At 32.0% G+C, this 24,623-nt stretch overlaps 2 protein-coding genes across 2 annotated transcripts; one reads left to right on the top strand and one right to left on the bottom strand.

Moving 5' to 3' along the window:
- Window positions 1-648: 648 nt before the first annotated feature.
- On the bottom strand, window positions 649-2,430 carry LOC134243588 (uncharacterized). The gene has a single exon (XM_062725842.1). The coding sequence runs from the start codon at window positions 2,428-2,430 to the stop codon at window positions 649-651; it is 1,782 nt and encodes a 593-aa protein (XP_062581826.1).
- A 6,782-nt stretch (window positions 2,431-9,212) lies between these two features.
- LOC134243592 (uncharacterized) lies at window positions 9,213-12,527 on the top strand. The gene is made up of 2 exons (XM_062725844.1): window positions 9,213-9,795; window positions 11,627-12,527. The coding sequence occupies exons 1-2, from the start codon at window positions 9,264-9,266 to the stop codon at window positions 12,040-12,042; spliced, it is 948 nt and encodes a 315-aa protein (XP_062581828.1). The 5' UTR covers window positions 9,213-9,263; the 3' UTR covers window positions 12,043-12,527.
- The last annotated feature ends 12,096 nt before the right edge of the window (window positions 12,528-24,623 follow it).

Below are 24,623 nucleotides of genomic sequence, written 5' to 3' on the forward strand. Positions count from 1 at the left end.
TCCATGTCAAAAATCTACAAACAATATAAAGAACTTTATTCGGTAATAACCAATATTTGCCCCCCAAATCAAACTTTGATGGACATATATTTAATTAAGTTCTTAAACAGAGGAGTATATGCTGACTTCAAAGCACTGAATATTTTCATAAGTAATGACGCCATATGTACGTAATGACGTCACAAACATGACGTAAATTTCAGTTTTTAACGAATTTTACAGAAACATATACATATTTCGTTGATATTTTGAGTAAAAGTCACTGAGCGCATGTGTGTTCAGGATCAATATTTTGATTTAATGTGTAGAATGATAATATCAATGAATTATGTCAATATTGTTCCTGAACAAACTTGCGCTCTATAAATTCTAAAGCTAAAATTGTTGAAATTTTGTCCATTTTGTCCTCTTTCTGAAAAAGGATGTAAAATTGGACTAGTTTGTGACGTCATAAAAACAAAAATTGTGAATACACTGCTTTGACACTATAATATTTTCTGTTAATTTATATTTCTCATACAGTTTATTGAATTCAGCACCTTACAGAAAGTTTTCAAAATTTGACTTTTGTGGGGGCAAATATATGCAATATACCGCATATATTTCTTTATGAACAAGTCATAAAATGTCTAATAGTCTTAGTCCTTGTTAATCATTATAACTTTCAGAGATCTGCCTCTCTATATATCTGTAAGCATTAACTTTGTTATCTTCAAACGACCCAATCCAGAGAAGATGACTTTTGTAGTCATAACACAGGCTTCTTGGTTGATATATTGCCCCACTTTGTTGTGTCAGTAACTCTGAGATAAAATGACCCTTCTTATCAATCATATGTACTGTGTTAGTTTGATCATTACACACCAAAATGTTTGACAGCGCATCAGTACAGATACCTCGTGGCCATAGTGGATATCCTTTTCGATATCCTGTGTAGGAGAAGCGATGACTTCCTTCACGATCTGTCACAACTACGCTTTTATTGTCAGACACAATAACATCCCCATTGCGGTTTTCTGTGATGTGTCTAGGATACGAATATAGTGTTTTACCCTCGTCGTTGTATTGTATTGTTTGTTTGAACTTTCCTGTGGCAGAGTACCGATTTATCTTTCCTTCTGTAAACGTCTCATTATTATACATCCCGACCAGTAATAACTCTCCATTTAAAGTAGAGGAGGAGACACATTGTGGTACCCATGATTTTGTTTTCGTTATCAGGTTAGACTTTGATCTGTTATCTTCAGAAAGTTTGATAATGTTATAACTCTCGTCTATATAAATTAGCTCACCTGCACTGTTCACTGTATGTGATCCGTATCCACCGAGTATCCCTTTCTGGAGATGTAGTTTTTCACCTTCTGTGTTTGTGAGGATGGCTTTGTTTTTCCAGAAATCACTGATCCAAAACTTCTCTGAAGACAAACATGAAATGTGATATCCATCTCTAACATCCATCGTAAAAGTTTTCTTCAACACAGGCGTGCGCATCATTTTCACCAGAGATTCAACTTTAGCTTTTCTTTCCTCCGTCTGGATTTCACTCAGAAACTTAAAAATGTCTCCTGAAGCTGGAGAGGTCAGATGATTTGGTGTCATAATTACAGTATTCTTGGCTTTGGAGGCGCATGCTTTCTTTAGAAAAAGAAGATATCTAACCGGTCTCTTTCTTAACTTTTTAGATACGACTTCATCGTTGTATAAGTAATGAAGATAACTGCGCAGCTTTTTCTTCTGTTGTTTGTGTATAGTTTTAACATGACACATCATAGTGTCAATAAGACGTTGAGCCTTTCTTGACATTTTTAAATGCAGGTATGCTATTTCAAAGTGACAAATTTTTATCTCAAATTTGATTCTGGCCAGGGTAACACTGCTGTTGTAGAGAGTCTCACTTCTAATGTTGTAAAAATTTTCTTTGTACTTTTGTCTGTTTAATATATAAGCTGTTCTTATGTCTAGAAGTTTGTGTTTTTTGTGTTCTATACATTGGATACAGACAGGAAGCTCACAGGACCGACAATATTTGCCATAGTTTCTGTCTGGATGTCTCTCACAGGTTTCATGTTTTGTAAGGTCTTTATTTTTCTCACGGTAAATCACAATATCATGGTATATTGTATCTAAATTTATTATATGTCTCTCTTTACACTCTAGACACAGGCTATGTTTACACGTGTTACAGTAGAATTCTGTGTCCCCCTGACATTGAAAACACTGTCGCATTTTACACTGCGCAGTTAAATTCTTGTTGCATTGGCTCGTAAAATAAAACTGTACTTCATGGTATTTAGTTACTGATTTTGTAACGTGTCTCTCTTTACACAGTAGACACAGGTCATGATTACATGTGTTACAGTAGAATTCTGTTTTCCTATGACACTGAGAACACCTCCGACTCCTACACTGGGTGCTTGATCCAGAACCCATGATTAGAAGGTCTGTTAGATGACAATCTTCTAACAGAAATTGGAAAATTGTAAAAAAAAAAAAAAAAAAAATGGAAAGCTTCTGAAATGCATTCTTTGCAAATAGCAAATAATTTAATTTCAGTTGTTACACGTCATTTGATTTGGTAAAAGATTTTATCCATTTTGTATAACACAACCTGCCTACGACATAATGAGTTACGTCAAAAACGTTTTAATCCGCCTGGCGTTACTTTTAAAATAAGCTCAAATAAGCTTCATTTCTTAATTAACAATACTTATGCCATTCATATGAAGACTAGCTATATCCACGTGAACTTGAAATAATAGAATCGTAGTGTATATATAGATTTTATCATAGAACAACGGTGTATGTAAGCTAAAACAAAACTTAATGATAAACATTAAGAACTAAACTTTTCTTTATAAACTTTTTTTATTTGTGTAGGAATGTAGCCTTATCACCTGTATAATATGAAGTTTATGTTTCCCTATCGATATGACCAATTGTTTAAAGTTAGGCAAACTATTAATCATGGAGTTGATGAAACAAGTAAATAAAACAGAGTATCAACAGACATAATTTTTAAAGTTCTGTGATGGATACAAAGGCCTTATCAGCAAATACAGGCAATCCTTCGACTAAAGCTTCGTACAATATTTCCGTAATGAATATTTTCTTGTATTTTTTCCGTTTACTAGTTCAGGACAAAAACACATATCATCGAGGAAAGATTACTTGCTTACCTTCACGATTTACCCCTTCTGTTAAGGAATCATAGGAAATATTTTGTTTAGTTTATTTATTTCGAAATATTTCATCTTCTTTCGGTTTAGACACATCCTGCACCAGTCATAGACATATTATGAATACTTAATCTTCTGATTGCAGTGCATTTAAATCAGATTAAGTTCAACAGAAAAAAAAATGACTCATGACGAATAGCAGAATAAATGTAATAATACCGCAAAGTTCTTTTCACAAATGCATGATAGTAATGATTTAAATGTCACACTTCCAGTCCTGTTTTTATGTCTGTATATTTCGTATATTTATCAATTACTTTTAAATCTCCAAACGACATTTTTCATTCGTATTTACAACCTTTTTTAACGAACTACACAAGAATGTCTATTCTAAAGCTTTTTCTTTTGCTTGAACTAATCCAGATAAATGACGTTAATGAAATCATCTTTTACTCGAATGCAAGAATACTATATATAGTTGAATTACAATGAAAGTTTCAGAGTACATCATATTGATTTACTTTTGGATTAACGCATCACTGGATCCGAAAAAGATCAATGATGTATGCATAACTCAACTTATGTTAAGTATTAAGATTAAGATTCTATATGTCCTGTCACATACTCCCCTGTGTGTCGCTTTATAATTCTGCCCATGTATCTAATAAGTTTATGAAACTAAGGATATGGAAATAAGGAACAATATTCAATATCTAAGTCCATAAAACAGTGCAAAATAGGAGCAGAGCAAACACGGGTCTCCAAAACATCGAAGATGGGATCAGATGGAGGAGTGAGCATTCCCTGTCGACCGGTCACAGACGCTGTGTGCTCCTTGGCATGATCGGGCAATAACGAGAAAATGTTGTCAATTCAGTTTGTAAATAATGGACTAACAATCAGAATGAAAAACGTTCTTCTTTTCCAAATATTACAATCTAATGACAATTTTCTTCTCTTTCTCCTATTTGAAAACAATAGATGTACTTCAATTAGTGTTCTGTCTGTATTTATGTGTTCATGTAATTTGTTAAAGAATTATTAATTAGAATACTAGTAACCTGTCCAGCAGCCCTGGGTCTATACCTTTATTAGAACTACATTTATGTTTGTTAATACATGTATATATCTAGTCACTTATTTTCGTTCATTAAGTTTTTGTGACACCTATCTATCTCGGGAAGGACATTTTTTTCATTAGCGAAACAAAATTTCACTTTTTGTGGTAACTGCTCTACAAAATCTTGAGGTACAGCGACACCTATCTATCTCGGGAAGGACATTTTCTTTTCATTAGCGAGACCTGTACATGTGTGAATTCCACTGTGTGTACTCCATAATTCTGCATATAACTGCATGTTTATGTCTGTTTGTTGATAAATTTTATCACTAGATGACTTTGTCAAGATAAAATTATTATTTCTATCACTAATCCAGAAGAGGTCTGAATACGCACAGGTAATATGTATCACACGACTGACACCTGCTACTGTGACAAATTTGTTATTTCCCAATCACGATAAAGAGCACGGCGGATGTGACAGGTCGGCAGGGGTTCTTCACTCCTCCATGACACCTTATCCCACTTCTAATGGTTTAAAATTCTGTGTCTGCTCTGCTCCTTTTTTGTATTGTTTATTGGACTTAAAGTAAAAATGGCAAATTTAAGGGGACAATGTTATAACACATGTGTGAATATATATGAATTTCGGGTGACAAAATGTTCATAACAAAAAAGTGTTTCTCAGATTCAATTAGAGAGAATATACGCCTTGTTCATGGTTGCACCTTCTGGACATACAAATGATGACAAAAACAGTAACAATTTATAAAAAAAAATATGATTTATAGTTCATTTTATGTATTGCTTTATTGTTAAATGTTAAATCAAAAATTCATCGATGTACCTCAAATGACGCTAGTTCACAAATTTTGATATGCCTGGAAAATTATACTTACTGGGTGGAAGTTCTTTTCGCTCGGTCATACTCAAAGGCACAATATTTCTTGAGAAGAAGAAATTTAAATTATAGGATTTTTCAGTCACTGTATGGGTACATTTCATGACCTAAAATGTGTGTGTGTGCGAGGGTGTGTGAGAGAGGGTGTGTGAGAGAAAGAAAGAGAGAGAGAGATGTACTCAATGTTACTCGTACCTTTTTTTAATTTGTTAATGCCTCAATGTGTTTGAAGGTAAACTTACTTTTAAAGAATATACATGTAAAACATGCATAAACAAAGTCAATGCCTCCTTTCAATTGCGTTGTACAATTTTATTTGATGTTAAACTGAATTGAAAGCAAGAATATCAGTTGTCAGGTTTATTATTTTGCAACAATTTGAGTTAATTGTTATGTAGGAAGTAATTACTCCATTTGTTAGCTTAATGGATGTTTCACTTTAGAACCTAGACATAATGAGCAAATTGAAATGTCAAAAAATAAGATAAACTGTCTAGATGCATAACTTTTTTAGTAGTATGTCACTTCACACACAATATCCATATATTATACCTCCGCTAACTTCAAGCTGAAAATGTTTTATTTCTAAGTGCATTATGAATGATCCAAATCTTTCAAAACTGTGTATACGTCAGGATTTTCCGGTAAAATCGTAGACAAATTGTCTCGCGTGAATAATTATCATCACTGTGTTCTGAAATTTTCACTACTTTTTAGAACATATTTCCTGAATAAACATAGCAAATTGCATACGCAGCACAGTTAAGGTTACAAAAAGGAGGCGGAGGCTAATCTGTACGGGAAAACTTGACCATGACATTCTACACAATATGCGTCATACAGCATTTCTTTAAGATACCACAAAATTAGTTTATCTGCTAATTTAACCAGTAAGAAATCATCAAACTACATAAAAACTTACTACAGCGTGTTCTTTTGTCCTTAATTAAATCCCACATCACAAGTTATAAACAAGTCACTGATCGCAATACACTTGTCAATATGACGTCATTTCTTATACAACGTGACGTAGATTGTATGCAGTGAGAGACAGATCAAGTAATATTTTCTCGACAAAATATGTATTCTCTAATTAAATAAAATATTATTTACAGATATTCTGTGGGCCAATAACTTGTGTTTAATGTCTTCTTCACTATTTTCTTAATATATTTTCTGTACATTACGTATTTAATTGACACTGCCGTATATTTGTATGCAAGTGCATCGGTGGGTAATGTGGGGGTCTTAATAAATCGATCTAGTGCAAGGGCATACACTCTATGGATCAAAGTCAGCTTTTACATTTTAACTATAGAACTATTAAGGTATCTGGAAAGTGCTGCGATCCTGATGAAATCTTAAAAACGATTTAATTATATCAATATTTCATGCCGCTGACCAGCAAAAAATATAGCATTCGATCATACAAGTATAATTTTAACAATGAAATTGCAGAATTTAGAAAGGATCTCAGCACTTTTTAGAAACAATGATGCGCGTTGAAAATATTCATATACAAAACTTGGAAATCTAACTTGGTTATGCCCTTGTACTAGTGATATTTATATGTTACATCAATACTTCAAGTCAATGTGCTAAAATCGCTTGACTGTCGCATCACGTGACTTGTCTCAATATAAAATATAATCGTCCTCGAAATGTAGTTATTAATCATAATAACAATTATCCGATATAAATAATGTACCAAAAATGATCGCCATCCCGATTACAAATACATTCATAATACAAAATTTAGTCGATATTTCCATTGCGCACATTAACTGTACTGCGAATAGATATATGCATAAATATACGAATTATGAAATTTTATGTTATGTATTGTATCGCCTTACGGTGCACGGATGATAACGTCAAAGTGTCTAAAACATCGTCACGTTGCATTTTTGCGCTTAAAGTAAAGTTGGATTAGTCCCACTTAATTTTCGGATTTTCATAGATGCACATACTTTAATTTCCATAAGCTATTAAGGGATCAATCTGGCACAAACTTGCGATCTTCTGAGGATTTATTAGTAATATACGGACAATATTCCAACCATCATTCAACTAATCTTTTATATAACAATCTTATATTGACGATCAACAGTGACGTCGTCTTTTGCTGTAACAATATAGCGGTTTGTCCGTATGTTTTGTACTACCTCGGGAATCTATCAATAAAGACTTTACAAAGAAAACTCCCATTTCATTTCTATACTAAAGATCAGGTAATGTTAGGGTTTTTTTTTCTTTTGCATTCACTTAAATTCTTGCGGTGTTATTAACCATCTAAATCAAAGCGAACTGCTTTCCGGTACGCCGTAACGTCATCAAAAGTCACCATTGTTCGTTGTGTTCACCACTTTTCTATGTCGAATGCTCAGGAAACGGCCAAACATTGACCAAAGGTCTTGAATTTTTTAAAACAAGACAAAATGAATTACGTAATCGAATAAGGATAATTTTTACCCCAATCTTACATACATATTTAAATCTTTTATTTCAAAATATTATACTCAGTATTTTCTAATAAAACCTTCGTTTTTGACCGTGCGCCGTAGGACCCTGTGCACATTCAAGCATAATAAAATCTTTATTTTTGTTTATATTTTATAAAAAAAAAACTATAATGCACTTAAATATGATGAATAAACGTTCACTAAAAATTTCAGCTTAGTGTCTCCATTATTTTTCGAGAAATACGCTTTGTCCACGATTTTCCGGACAACCCTCGTAAGATAAGCAAATATTTCAATTGTGTACATGGAAATCATTCAAATCCGTTAAAATACATACTTAGAGATAAAAACCTATGACGTAGACTTACTTTTTAGATGTAGTAAAATATCCAGACCAAATCCAGCATATAATATCTAAATCCGAATTCTGTAAACATATATAAATTTATTTGAAATCTAATGACGTTATGTTAACTGCATTAAGAATGATCGAACTAAGCTTTATTTTGAAACCCATTTCCTCAAACATATTCAATTTTTTAATTAAAAAGTTTAGTAATTAATATAACACTTCAGCATTACCAGAATATCAACTGAAATAGTAATTGTGAGAATATTTACATATATACGGTCAAACAAATCTTGGGAATATTTATTATGAATAATGAATAAATATATAAGTAGAATAGCAAAACATTTTAAGTAGAATAGCAAAACATTTTAAAGTGCACTCTATTAAATTGTTCGGGCTTCTCTTTTCTGAGTCTAAGAATGCTTTTGATATGTAGCGAATTGATTGTGAATAAGTAAATTATGGATACTAGTACATGTTCACTTCACTATATTCATCCAAACCAAAATATTTGCACAATGGTAAATGAATAACATATATACATTTGAAACAAACTGGTCTTAGGTGCAAAAGCTTTATTTCTATATAATACAAAATATGTAAATTAATACAACCACACTTGCTTCGGATGCTTGGTCAGTGACCTACATTTTCCAGAGGAGTGAACAGTTGTTAATGTTTTAATGAAGTTCTCATTTCTAAGTAAAAATGAACTCTATGATGAGCATACTGTCGATCTGTTAGTTAAGATCGAAATATAAAATGATTTTAAGTCTTTTAAGTTACTTTTGTCTAGTATTATTTAAAGTGCACACAAGAAGAGATAGAGGAAGAAGAGTGTGGGTGTACTCGCTGCATAAAACATATAACATTAATCAGTATGGTTTAAGAATACATTATCAAAAAATCTTTTAACCCAAAAGCATTAATGAAAATACTATTATAAAATTTAAGGTTAAGAACTGTTTTTATATTTTTAAATAAAGATAATATTATAAATGCATGAAATTATTCTCAATTGTCTTACCCAGTTTCATTTAAAACACATAAAATCTCGTTGTTTAAATGGAAGCATATACCCATTATAAATGAGTACATAAATCAACAAATTTAGGGATGTCACAGCATCTTTTAGATTTTACGTGTTTTACATTATTTACTAACAACCAATCAAAATCCATCTTTCGGCAAAACGTTTTATGTTTTAAATATTGTGTCATGCGCAACCTCTCGCGGTTTGCAAAATAAATAAGAAGTTCTTCCTTGCCTATTAAATAAAGCAGTTTCAGATAGAAACAAGTAAGCCACAGAGATGGGAGCTTTATACGTACCATGTCTAGTACTTTCTTTGTGCGTGTATGAAACATTTGGGCAGGTATCCTTACCCCAGAACAAGACATCTGATAAAAATGGTTTGGTACCTAGTACCGCATCGGATAAAGCGTCCAATGTCTTAAGGGAAATTCTAAATCAGGAGAGCCTTGTACGTTTCTCAATGGTACAAAGAATCCAGGACTTGGTCATGGATGCCATAGACAATAAAAACAATCGGGAAGTTATGAAGACAAAACTCGCGAGTCTTAAAAATGATTTACAGGATCTGGAGATCAAAGACCAGCAAATAAGGGTGGAAAACGTGGAGCTGAAACGAGAATTGAAGATTTTGGATGAAAAGCTAAATCAGATCAGTGATACCTTACAGGTAATCAGTGAAAATAACATCGTCTATCGGGTCGCTGCAACAGAAGACACGTTGAATATTTTATCCGCCTATGTTAATAAATCTCTTGAAAAAGCTAACGAGGACGTAACTGAGTTCACGTTCAAATGGTCCCAATGGACTGGTAAGTAACATGTGAAAATATAGCAGATAATGATTTGAAAAATGTAGAAAAATAGAACTAAAATGAAATTATCAGTAAATGATTTAAGCTTAAGGACTATTGTTATAGGCTTTCTTGAGATAAAAGACATAAAATTTGAATTTGAATGTTCCTAAATGCATAATCAATATGATACAATAGATATTAATATATTCTTTAAAAAAAAGATGCATATCAAATTACTGTCAAAATATTCCAATTATTATAATTCTAATACTTTGACATCCCAAAGTAGAATATTTAAATTAAAGAACTATATGCGGTATATTGCATACATTTGCCCCCACAAAAGTCAAATTTTGAAAACTTCCTGAAATGTGCTGAATTCAAAAAATTGTACGAGAAATATAAAATTGACAGAAAATATTATAGTGTCAAAGCAGTGTATTCACAATTTTTGTTTTTATGACGTCACAAACAGGTCCGATTTCATATCCTTTTTCAGAAAGAGGAAAAAATGAGCAAAATTTCAACAGTTTTGGCTTTAAGATTTATAAAGAGCAAGTTTCTTCAGGAACAATATTGACATATTTCATTGATATTATCATTCTACACATTATATCAAAATATGGATCCTGAACACACATGCGCTTGGTGACTTTTACTCAAAATATCGACGAAATATATGCATTTTTCTGTAAAATTCATAAAAAACTGAAATTAACGTCATGTTTGTGACGTCATTACGTACATTTGGCGCCATTACTTATGAAAATATTCAGTGCTTTGAACTCAGCATATACTCCCCTGTTTCAGAACTTAATTAAATATATCTCCATCAAAGTTTAATTTGGGGGGCAAATATTGGTTATTACTGAATAAAGTTCTTTCCCAGATATTTATAACAACGATTAAGAATTTAAATTCCCATTTTTTTCTAAATATATGAAAATAAAACATACATCTTTAAATAAATGTGTTGATATAACCAACAATGAAATGAAACATCTTTTACACTTATTCTAAATAAACCACTAGTTGCAATTCTCTATTATTTACATGCATTTGAAACATCCTTATATTCTTACGGAATAGGAGCTTTGTTTGGTAAATTATTGAACAAATCTTTAAAAGGAAATAAAATAATGTACTCGTAAAGCTGATATTTCAGCAAGTGCTAACTATCAAATTGAATATAATTTAACGCTTTATATAAGATATGAAAAAAAAATAAGAATTAATCATTACATAAATATTTTAGGATTCTGTCCTACGGTGATCGCTTTATCAAAAATTACAAAAGTAGTTTATCAAGTTGAAAGGATCTGAATAAATCAGATGGTAGAACAAATCAGCAATTGTTAATTTGTAGAATTATAAAGCATTTGCGCAATTATGTATTGTTTTCTGAGCAGTTGAAAGGAAAAAAAATAGAAGCACAACAATGATGGCATTTTGGTCTAAAAATGTTGATGCAGTTGCATAGCCATTATTAATATCTATCAGCATATGAAGTTTGATGAAAATATCTTGGATAGCTTCTTTAAAACAGAGCTGAACGCAAAGTGTGACAGATGGACGGAAGACAGACATGACAAACACTATATGCCCCTGTTATGACATTACCATTGCCAAGCAATTCAATTGACATTATTAAGAATAAGGTAAGCGTTATTTGGGACCCCCGCCCCCCCCCCCCCAAAAAAAAATACATACTCCCCCTACACCACCTCATATATCCATGTATTTATCTACACTCACACTCACATACATTGACAGTTAACTAAATAAGACAAAAATAATGATGATTTTAGAATTCACTTAATAAGGTTTCATTTGCATTAATTTCCAGAGTTTCGTAGTCTCCAAAGGACAGGAGTCGTGTTCACAGCAGTGATTAAAAGTACAACAGCTATTGGATCCTCCCAAACAGTTGTATTTCCACATGTAATAACCAATAAGGGAAATGCTTATAACCCAAGTGATGGGGTATTTACTGCCCCCATAAACGGAACATATGTATTCTTTTGCTCTATCATGTCAGAAAAATCACACAACTCCTGGGTAAAAATAAATAAAAATGGAGTTTCTCAGGTTGTCATTGGTGCACGTGGAGATTCAAAATCTGTATATTCAGCAGCTTCTAACATGATCAGTCTTGAATTGATCAAAGGTGATCGGATATGGGTAGCTGCATATGTAACATCGCCTCGACTCTATTCAGATAATGGAAATCCAATTGCAACTTTTTCTGGATTTTTATTGTAAAACTAAAATTGACACCCGATATTCCTTGTATACATGTTTATAAAATTAAAAAAAAATACTAATCATGCTTGTCAAAATCTTAGATTCATATGTATTTGATTTTATCATCTTTTTTTCAAGAATATTTTTTGCCCTCTGAATCGTATACGTGTATTTAATCCGGGTTTTATTCCATACAACCTGAGGCTGAAGAATACAACCCGTGGTATATCACAGTACTCCCCTGATAAGCCTTTATAAACGAATCCATTTCCTATGTAACCTTAAAAATTCTCAACTGTGTCTCAATCAATTGATAAAATAACTACGAACTACAATGCATCGTAACTTTCGTATTTTTCTTATCAAAGAAAAAAGTTTATTGTTTCGAATTCACGTTTTATTTACCACCGGCTCAAGTCGGCTGCCTGGAGATTTACATCCGTTCTGTAACCAATCAAAGCTTTTGTAACAAGATACATAGAAAATAAAGTTTTTGATTTGTATGTCTGTCTGTTGGCTTATTTATCTGTTTGTCTGCATATACTTAAGTCCTGCTCTTACCTTTGGATTGTTATTTATTAAACCACTAATTAGATAATATCAAATTGGCCGAGACAGTCACGTGTTTATCGATTTTGCCCTGCAACAAATCTTCGTGTTTCATGAATTTGGCGTCACAATGCAGCTACTAAGATGATTCTTACTGACATAGATTATATATATCATTGAGTAATAATGTCAATATAAAATTTTAAAGTATGAAATAATCTTCAAAAAATTAAACGCTTAGTAGGAAGATTGCACTGAAAAATATTTGAAAGCTTTGTCATATCTTTTGTTTTTATATGGAAAGGCTGCTATTCTACAAGTCTCAGAGACGAAAAGACATGATTTTGCAAAATTTCCCCCAAATGTTTTATCTCAAGTTTCATTTGTTGAATTTTGATGCAATTCCTTCAGGTACAAAGGGGCCATCCAAAGCGAGGGTCCTCGATATTTTGAATCTTGTTTTATCTGAAAAATGACTCTTCCTTAAATTGCTGCATCTGAATGTTGCACAGATAGGAGGAAAATGGGCGACTGGAAGCAAGGATACCAAAATTTACAATTCCAAGAGGTTTAAATGTTACGGATAGCGCCATATCTAACCTATTAAACATAAACCATTAACATCGAACACCTTCTTAGCAAAAAAAAATGCTACATGTGACATCAGCAACACAGGATTACTTCAGAGGATTATGTATATGCATGAATATAATGCAATGACGTTATCTAAAGATATAGCTATCACTCTACAAATGTTTCTTTATTGAATTTTCTTGATATTTTCTGCACTGCGTTTGAATTGGTATAATAATCAATTTATTGCATGAATGTACGGGAGACATGATGATTTCTTCGCCCATCAAAATCATATTCCCCTGGGGTGTTGCCCTTGCGGAATATGATTTTCATGGGCGAAGAAATCTTAGTCTTCCTCACTATTATACAAAAATGTAACCATTTTCATAGTGTTGTAATTTGTTTCCTTTCTTTTGCAGTTTATGCATGAATAATAAAAAAGGTGACCAAAAGAAAAAGTGACAATTCTTATTAAAAGAATATTAACAACAGAAATAAAGGAAGCTTAAATCAAACTGTTTTCTTTTACTAAACCGTTAAAAATATCAAGTAAATAAAAAAAATAATATATTACAGTACTCCTCTATTAAAGAGTTGTTGTCTTCAAATTAATTTTATTTACAAAAATAAACAATTTAAAAGCGGTTGAAAATTTGACTCCGGAATGATCCTGGGGCCAGGTCCCTAATACGAGAAAGAATCCTCTGTTGACCAGTCAATTGACAATCGACATTTTACGTTATGTTGAAAGATGATTTATTTAAATACACATGTACCCTTATGCAGCACTGTGGCAATCAATGAGGAAATATACTTGCTAACTGTAAATAAAATTTAATATACGTTTTACTTTTTTTATTTTCAACACCATATTAAGTTATCTCTTAACTGTGGTTACAGGATCACATTCATTGATGTAATCTTGAACATATACACCTTTGTGACGCCAAGTTTTTCCAATGACAAGATTCGTTTCCATCGCAGATGAAATCAACATTGACATCATCACTACACAAAATATTTTCGTAAACTGCAATTGGATGTGAAAAGGTCGCAACAAAGTTCATTTTAAGAAAAATGTACGAAATATATTCTCTTTCAATTCAAACGAGACCATGGCTGAAGCTATTGATACAGTTTAAACACTCTTAAGAACACATTTTGCATAATCCAGATGTTACGTTTGGTTGCAATTTAATTTTATCAAAAGTTAAATCAATCAAAAAGCGACCAGGATATTTCATTAATTACAAAAATACCCATTCCTATACCACTTATAATTGTCAGCCTCGGAATATTTTAAAGGGAAAAAAAGAGAGTAGTGATATGTAGAATGCTTTTATCAAGAACAAAATGTACCTCATAACTTCATTTTTTAGAGAAAATGTTCATCACCTGCATATGGACTTTATACCTTTCTGTTGTTTGGTACACAAGAGCATGCTCTACGTGTGAACAGTTTATAAAAGGAGGTAAATTATTGACAAATATTGACAGACAACTTAATGAAACAAAAATATTAGCAATCTTCTTTAATGTCATAATTTCGTATACTAATTGTTAGTCCTTAATTCATACACTGGAATACACTGGAATGACGACGGATTTTTTTTTTGTTATTTCCTGATCATGACGAGGAGCATTGGGCGGATGTGACCAGATAGCAAAGAAGGATATGGAGATAACAAACAGTATTCAGTCTCAAAGTCCATAAAACAATACAAAATAGGAGTAGAGCAAACACGGATCCCCGGAATATTAGAGGTGGGATCAGGTGCCATGGAGGAGTGAGCATCCCCTGCTGACCGGTCACACCCGCCCTTGTTATGATCAGGAAATAACGGGAAAAATCTGTCATTAAATCAGTGTATAAATAATGGACTTAACAATTGGTATCAAAAACGTCAGTCAGCATTTGACTCAATGATAAACTGTATTTGCTGACAATGCCATTGTATCGACCATAGAACTTACGAAATGATGACTTTAAACAGGACTGCTAATATTTTTGTTTCGTCAACTTGCTTGTCAATAATTTACCTCGTTTTAGAAACTATTCATGCGTAAAGCATGCTCTTGCGTATCGAATCAACTGACAGATATATACTCCGAATGCGGGTGATGAAGGTGTATTGCTACATAAGTAAGGGAAGTTGACGATAGAAAAGTTAAAGTCATCACGTTTATCATATAGCTTGGTTGTTAGATTACCATTAGTGTCTTTTTCAAGTAAAATATCCAAGTATGAAGCAGAAGTGTCGGACTCTGTGGTATCTTTTATCTCAAGCTCACCAAGACTTACTAAATTTCTAATTCTGTTGATATTCTTGTTTCATCAACTTGTTCATCAATAATTAACCTGCTTTAAGAAATTGTGTATATGTGCATATGTAGAGCATGCTTTTGCATACAGAATCACCTATGAGATATAAATCCTGTATGCAGGTGGAGAAGGTATTTGCAGCAAAAGTATGGATAGTTAAAGATAGAAAAGTTAAAGCCATCACCTTCATTATAGAGCTTAGTTATTAGATAACCATTAAAGTCTTTTCAAGTAAAATATCCAAGTATGAAACAGAATTGTCAGACCCTATGATATCTTTATCTGAAGCTCACCCTAATATATTATGTCGAAATGAGAATGGAGATAACCATTGTTTATTGACAATACATCGTCGATAAACGACGAGTTGAAGGCCACAGAGAGTCTTTTCTTCTTTTCCCGTGTTGGATTTTGGACAAATGATGCTTCATATGAATACAAAAATTGTTCTGCTAATAACGAGAAAATACGAGAAAAAGTCTACTAACAACGGGCTCTATTTGTACCTATTAGATTTTCAGTAGATTGATGGAAGACCTTGTCTCCGAAAACCATTTAGATATTGTTAATAATAAATTCAAGCATCTTTTTTTATGTCAACTTTAGAAAATGTGTGCAATAGGAATGTTTTAACAAAATAATTTTACAAATGACGAATGATATCAAAACGCTTGAACTTTTATTTATCGTTGGAAATAGTTGTGATCAAAACTGAAAAGTCATATGTTTTAAGCTGTTAATTTTGGAAAATCTTGTTATTTTAAGTTTTCCAAAAGAATCCCTTGAATTTTGTCGTGTCAATATGTGATATACACCACGTCTTGAATATACTATTGCACAGTACTATTAAGTTTCTCATTCACTAATTTTAAAATCTAAGTGAAGAGTAGAGAAAGAGGCTTGGTTGAACATTTACTAAAACCGCTTTGTATCTTCATAAAGGTATATTAATCCCAGATGCAATGAATAGAAACAAATATTAACTTTAATCACATTTATTGTAAAACAAAGATTACATTTTGTGGCAAGTGTTTGTCACAATCTATTTATACATATATGTAAAACCCCCGGTGGAATCCAAGGACTCACTACCTGCCGACTGACCTGGAGCGCTAAGAGTGAATGGCACATGAATGAATTCAAGTTCTGACCCAGGTCCTCACTCTATACCTGTCTCCCCTGGAATACAACAACAACAACATGAGGATAACACCCCCAGGGGTAACTGGGTACCGTAGACCACAAAAACCTGCCCTTGGTATCACAAGGATCAAGCCGGTCCCTCAGGCACGGTGTGGTAACACCAAAATCTTCCCCAGTGCTGAGGATAGATTACCCAGAGTTTTGAGCCAGACATGGTAGAAATCATCACTCGTGGTAATCCCCGATCTCCGCCGCCCCCAACCCAGATTGTGACTTAAAGAACGTTACCATAATCCCAACATAACATGTATACACGCTATGTTGCTTGCGATACTTTGAGAAAAAAATAGCACTGTACAGTAACACTGTACATATCACATAATCATCAACTATCACCAATGACACTGACTTATGATTATGTATTACACCTTAGAAATGTCAAATAAAACTCAGTATTGAATCATTTGTTACAACAGAAAATGTCCGAGGAACACCATATGGTCCCACCATATACATAATGACTACATCCTTCCTTTGATTCTCATTCCAACTGCTTGGGTGTTCCACATACACCACACTTTCCATTTAGGAATATGCTTCTGTCACTAGAATTACAGAAGAGAAAAAAGAAAAAAAAAAAAACATGTACACAAATTTTAGGGAAGGGTGGGTGGGAGAAATTTTGCAACATGTCTACTCTTCTAGATTTTTTGGTAGATTATGACAAGCATCGTCATAAGGTGCTTAATAATATTACGTCATTTATTTAAAACCCTTAGACTCAAGCATTTTAACCACTATAATTAGAATGCACAAGTTATCGCCCTTTCACCGGTATTAAATGCATTTATCAAAATATGGTGATAAATGCGACAAATAGATATAAAAGATATTAACCATCTTAAAATGACAAAGGAAATTGTTTTCGTCTTATCAATTTCTGCGATTTATTTCTGCCTTATTTTTAATGTTGATATGATAATTGCAAATTTCTGTAAACTCTATCGCCATTGAACGTTTCATTGTAAGAGTTACTGCATTAGGTGTTATTGGCCCTTTTCTGTGTTGTACAGAAAGGTTTGGTCATGAATGTGTTATATCCTTTAATCTTGTTATTGTCCTACTTCATGTGGGCAATCAATGATTTGATTTTTATTGATTTCAATATATATATTCTAATGCTTGTATTCTACTTAATGACATTTTAGAATGTTTTAAGTTCCATCTCTCAAAAACAATTAAATATTTAATGAGTTTCTAAACATTACAATTATATGTCCTTTTTTAAATCAATTAGAAAACCTCCGTAAATTAAGTATATTATTTGTTAATTACATTTTTGTAAATTGAAGTAGAAATTGTATATTTACAGCAAATGAAAACGGTTATGATAACCAACCAAATATATACGTCCATATGATAAAATTTTATTTCCTGCAAACAATCAACTTTACTTAAAATCAGTGCTTGTTAAAGCGATAAAGAGTGCTTTCAATTGATAGAAACAGATGCGATAAGATATATTTATAAAATGTGTGTCAGTGAAACGCGTTAATGGGGGACATATGTCCAAAAAGTCTTTGTGTAATATTTTCAAAAGTTTGATATTTCCTTCCTGACCACTTGCTCTTAAGTTTTAGGTATTAAAAAAATTACCTTTACTTGCTTATTTTTACACAGGAGCACGTGCAAAAACAGTGTGAAATGCTTAAAACATATTATTTTCAGACATTATTGTTCTACTCCAAATATGCGCTAAAAACCTCAAAATATCAAATCACATACAAAATCAACAGGTATTTAATTTATGTGACTTGTTTTTTTTTTTTAGCAAAAAAGTATAACTTATTGATAAAATAAATATTTGCATTTGCATTTCTTAATTTTATTCAAAAAATTCAATAATGGTAAACATAAAATTTAACATATTTCCCTGATTTAAGCCACTTTCTTTATTGAATTTTATTTTATATTTTTTGCACTTTTATATCAACATATCATGGAAGTATTTTTTAACAACTGAAATTGCTATGAATTATCAACTAAAGGAAGAGAGATCTAATATTAACAAAAATCCATAAATCAAATAAAAATGTTATAAATGGTGAAAAAAAAATTCTTTTTGTTAAGCCTATAATCACAGTTGAAAAGGTCAGAGTTAAAAAAACAAACGTCGCTAGTGTGACGTCACATAACGCCGCTTTGACTACAGCGACATAAGTCCCCCCTTAATATAAAACACTAGTATATTAGACGTGCAAGAGCATTAAAAGTAAATTATGTACAAATAACATACTGATTATTTAACATATAATTTCTTGTTGTTATTCTCGTATCTAAATTGTTAATCTTATACTATGCGGTATGGTCGTGTACCCTAAATTCGTCCCCAAACTTCTCGAGACCAGCACGTTTCGAACTCTGTATCGATGACGTCATTTTTAATTGCTATGACTAGTGAACACAATGATGCAACTTTTTCAGCAATTTTTTTTCAGAATTGCAGTTTAAATTAGTTTTAAACTTAAATAAAATAAAAATACTTAAAATATCTGATTTTTCATTAGGTCCATTTTTTTATTGAAAGTGTACACGGCAGTAAATTCCCCAAAATTACTTCCAAATCAAATATTCCTTCATTTTATTATTTTATACCTTTCATTGTATTGAATTAGGTGCATGGGCTTTTAATTTCAGAATTTGATAAAAAGAAATCAACGCTCAAAAATCATAAGGATCCTATACACTTTCCACCTACGATATTGACGTTACCTGTGTTTGGTTGACGTACTATGCGGCCATGCGGGTATCCGTAATTATTTCAGGGAAAAAATCTAAGTCATCACTGCAAATGATAGTCTCCACAAAAATCAAAGATTTTAACAGTCACTTTAACTAACAGCTGTGAATGCTTCCAACAATAGAAATTCTGTTGGTACAAGTGTACTACAAATTAAAACAAATCATACTGTGCTACTGAATTTCCCTTTTCTTGTGTGTGTGTTTTGTTTTTATTCAGTTTTATATCAGCGAGATATTTTCTATACAGGAATATGTTATTGAGACGGCAAATAAATAAAACCTATATATAATATAATTATATCAAAATATTTCCCATACATTAGAATTTATTATACGACCCCCTTTAAATTATAAATCTTTCAACATGACCAAGCATTGATGATCACATTGTTTTAATAGATCTACCTTTGACCTTGCCCAGTGGCCAGTCCTCATCACCCCCCCCCCTCTCCCATTGCTTGCAAAAAAGTTGGTAAGTGGTCAAGTAATCAAGAAGAAAATATTTTATTTCTACAAATCAAGAATTTATTTTATTGAACACTCCGAACAGTCGTTTAAGGTAGGATTCTTCTCATATTTCTAATATTTATAAATTAATGAATCACAGAATCAAGAAGACAATATCAGTAAGTGTTAGTATCTGTGAAATTAAATTTGACCGTTTATATTAGAGGCAAGGTCAGGTCAAGGTCATTATCTTTTCCCTTGACATTAAGAATGAAAAAATACTTTTGCCAATCATGTGATACCTACTTCTATTTCAAAATTTTAATGATTGTTCTTTTTGCATAAAAACATATTACTATATCGGGTCTATAGCGTGATATTACCAAATTTACATAAATAATTTTACTAAACTGGATATTGTCTAATCCGAATTTTCTCCGTTTTTCTTAATTTTTAGGATATATTTGTTATTTTCATATGCTTCCTATTTTTAACTTTTTCTTATTTTCACATATAATAAAGCAGTCTTATAAATATACAAAATGATACGAAAACAAAAAGTTTTGATCTTGTACTAAGAGAGAAAAAATACTTTTTATGGATTTTTGGCTCAAATCTGAACTTTGATTGGAAGCGTTTAAAAGCTAACAAAGTTCAAGTTTGTTTGAAAAATCATATCTGTTTGATATATTTTGAAAGTTCAGTCCCTCATTATCAATTTAACTTACATTTGAAAATTTCTGCAAGTCTTCGATTGTGTAAAAATTACAGCTAAATTCATTGTTTTATTATAATTTTGAGAGGCAGAAAAGAAGATATTTTCATACGCCACCATTCCATCAAAAATATAATCCCTGCTAGTTTTCAAATGCAGTTTACCATTTCTATTTAAAGTTGTACATTTCTGATGATGAAAGAAAAATATGGTCTCTTAAATTCCTTACACCTCAATATGTACATGTAAGACATATAAGCAAATATAATTGAATGTTTCATCTAGTCAGAAACCAGAGAAGAATCCTACCTTAATTGAGCCGACCAAAGAAGGTGCATTTTTATCACAATTTTTACCAGAATTTTTACCAGTTTGACAGGTTCTACGTCACGTGCATTGAAGCATTACTAATCCGGGCGTCTACTGGGTTGAACTTCACGATATAATCAAGTAAAACAAGATCTTTTCTGCGAACTCTTTTATTTCTCATCTACTGCAGAGCTAGTAGATGAATTTTTTTTCCTGTAACGTGAATATTTCACACATTATCATAATAATTAGGTAATCAATTCAAGTCTACGCATTAAATTATAAATAGTATTCCTATTGTTTTTTTTTTTCAGATTAATGTGCCAGAATTGCACTGTTCAAATATTTTGATTTTCTATCGGTTTCTGCAAGTAAGGTCAATGAATTTTGGAAAATCGAAAATAAAATATTGTATAATTTGAATATCAGATAATTTGATGAGCATACATTACATCGTTGACAATGTTAATCTGAAAGCACGTTCGTGTTTTTTTTATTTCATTAAGGAAAATGGAGTTGGTAATAGCGAAAGCAATTTAACGTTCTTAAATTGATAAATAAAAATTTGAAATTAACAATAAAAATTTACAATTTTTATTTTAATTATTTTCCAACCCTTTTTAATCGCAAATCACGGGAAAACAAAAAGACCAATCATCTGCGGCCGTTTTATATCTGAAGGACGAAAATAGGGTATGGGTGATATTTTTAAGTGTAAAAGTTTGATTTTATAGAAGAGTTCTAAAAATCTTGTGAAGAATGGTAAGAAAAAATAATTTTTAACATTTAATCAGCAATTCCATTCTTTAACTAGCATTGAAGTTTATTTATCAATTTGCACGCGCTAAATCTTACTATGACGTCAAATGTCGTAAGGGGACGATTTATGGGTACTCTAGGATATATTAGGTATATATTAGAGGAATTTTTGATTCGCTTTTTAATAAGTCTTTAAAAGAATATTATCCTTTACAAACCTTATTTTCTCAATAGTTCTTGAATTTTTCTGATTAAAATATAAATTCTATTTATTGCTCGGACTATTTGTAAATCAGGCAAATTTGTTTGAACTCATAGAGATAAAGATAACCACCTCTGATGTTTTGGATGTCCGCCCATACTTGATTACAGAGAATGATAATTTTATTTTTTTTTACATTGATCATGTTCAAAGTACTTTTAATATCCATGAAATTTTTTGATAGCCATAAAACACCCATTTTTAAAGGACGCTTCAAACATCAACCAATCTATAAGAGCGAGGAAAATTAGAACTCATATTTAAGGAGAGGTTCATGTATTCTTGTTGGTGAAAACGTCCTTCCCTCTACTTCCTGCACATGAATTGGACTTGAACGGGTATTAATTTTATTTGCCTTATTTTATAGATTCGATTATTTTTCTTCTTTTTCACAATTTAATAAGATCATCTTCAATATGATTCATATGTTCTACATTTTAAACTATTTCTTAAAATTAAGTTTTCAAAAAATATTATTAAAGTACAATGTATAATGTAAAAATAAATGATGAAATGATTTTCCTTCCTTCTCTTACCAAACGAAATTTTGAAAGACTGAAATGCTAACTGACTTTATGGACTTTGACTACGGAATGTTCCCTCTACCTACTCTATACAGGGGGCTCAGGGCTGGTCTACAGGGTATTCTAAGTCCTTCTAGGCACCTGATCTCACTTCAGATATTACCAAAGATGCATGTCTCATGCCTTCTCCATAGATTTGTATTCTTTATAGATTTTGAGTTATCACTTTTGTTACCTTCTCCTTTTTTCATTATTGAATTTGACCATTATTAGCTAGCTCTTGTTTACAGACTTGTCTTTAGGTGTTATCCATATAACTAGATAAAGCATAGTTTAGATATATTCTTCAAAAAAGCATAATTCTAAAAACCTTTTTAAAGTTTAAGTTTATATTCCTAAAAAAGATATTCAACTTCAATAAGAAAAATTATTAATGAGGGATGCTAATTTGAATCTTAATTTGATAGATTGATTGATTGATTGTATATTGTTTAACGTCCCTCTCGAGAATATTTCACTCATATGGGGACATCACCGTATGCCGGTGAAGGGCTTCAAATTTTGACCTTTACTCGGCATTCAGGGCCATTGAGCAGTGAGGGATCTTTATCATGCCAACGCCTGCCCCTGATACGGGGCCTCAGTTTTTAAGGTCTCATCCGAAGGACCCGCAACTTTAACTTCAAAGTGCTGAGCGCATGGTGAAGGAACAGTTGCTATCCATTTTATCGACTGGGCCAGTCGCGGCTGAAATACGAACTCACGACCTCACGATCACGGAGCGAGCGCGCTACCGTGAACGGTATCTTAATTTGAAACATTCGTTAACTTGGCAAGAGGTATATTATTATCATTATTCCTACCTACGCGTAGCAAGAGTTGCTACTCGTACACTTTGATATATCTATGTATAAGTTTTAGATACCAGGTATGAAATAATCAAATCTGTGATAAAAGAATGTTTTTGTTTTGTAAGCTTCTTCACTTAGGGCAGTTATGTTAGTTTAAGAGCTGTTGTAAAATGTGCTTTATAAATAATAATTAATTTCATTACAACATGTATTGGTAACAATCCTCTGTTAAAACTAATGTCCAAATAACTGTATCTTACTTCTATTCTCAATGACCGTGTAGTGTAGGACAGCGCCGCGAGAATTCCATCGGCATCGAAAGCAAGTTTTTTGACTTGCCTAGATAGCCGAGCGGTCTAGCGCGTTCCTGCACTGCTAGGAGACAGATTCCGAAGGTCGAGAGTTCATCCCCGGGCTGGGGCGGAAGTGGGTATCCATGTAAAAGTGAATTTCTTTGTGCTTTCTATATATATATATATATATATATATATATATATATATATATATATATATATATATATATATATATATATATATATATATATATATATATTATGTGAATTTTAAGACGAAGTCTTAACAATAATTAATTATCATATATCATATTTACTGATTTTCCTTTGATTAAACAGATATACCCAGTACAGTACAGGACAGGTGTTTTCCTGCCTGGGACTCGTGTGCTTGCTGATCGCCGTTCTTGTTCTTGGAATAAAAATTCGATTGAATAAAGTATCATTGCTTTATTTGTCTGCTGGCTTCTCATTTGCTGGAGGTAAATATTATTTATATCATATTTTATAACATTGAATAAGCATCTAGATTGACTATCTCGTAAATTTAAAGGTTCATAAAAACTTATAAATATACGGATTGTCTTTGATAGTGAAAGTATATATGTTTCTTCTTTCAGCGCTCTGTATCTTGATATCCATCTCCGTGTTTGCTAAGGAGACTTCCATGCTCGTTGAACATCGCTTTCGCTTTCACTTTGCATTTGCTTTTTGTACCATTGCGATGATTGTATCAATTGCTGCTGGAATCCTCCAAATCATTACGGGGTCGAAAAAATAATTTTGAAAAATTAATCCTGATCTGCATGCATTCAATTTATATTGATTTAAGAAATATAAATTTTAAGACACTTAGGGTTGGCAAAAATATAATTTGTACAGGTCTGGGGTTATGTATTTTGAAAAACCCTGAATATTGCAAGGACATTATTAGCTTAAATATCTTACTTAGATTTATTCATAGATTCAGTTTTATTTGTAGTTGATAACAATGCTACAAAACAAGATTAATTCTACAATTTTATTGGTGTGATCTATATTCTCTG

Source organism: Saccostrea cucullata, unplaced genomic scaffold, assembly GCF_032062105.1.
Source record: "Saccostrea cucullata isolate Sc308-1 unplaced genomic scaffold, CSIRO_AGI_Scuc_v1 ctg2602, whole genome shotgun sequence".
Lineage (NCBI taxonomy): Eukaryota > Metazoa > Mollusca > Bivalvia > Ostreida > Ostreidae > Saccostrea > Saccostrea cuccullata.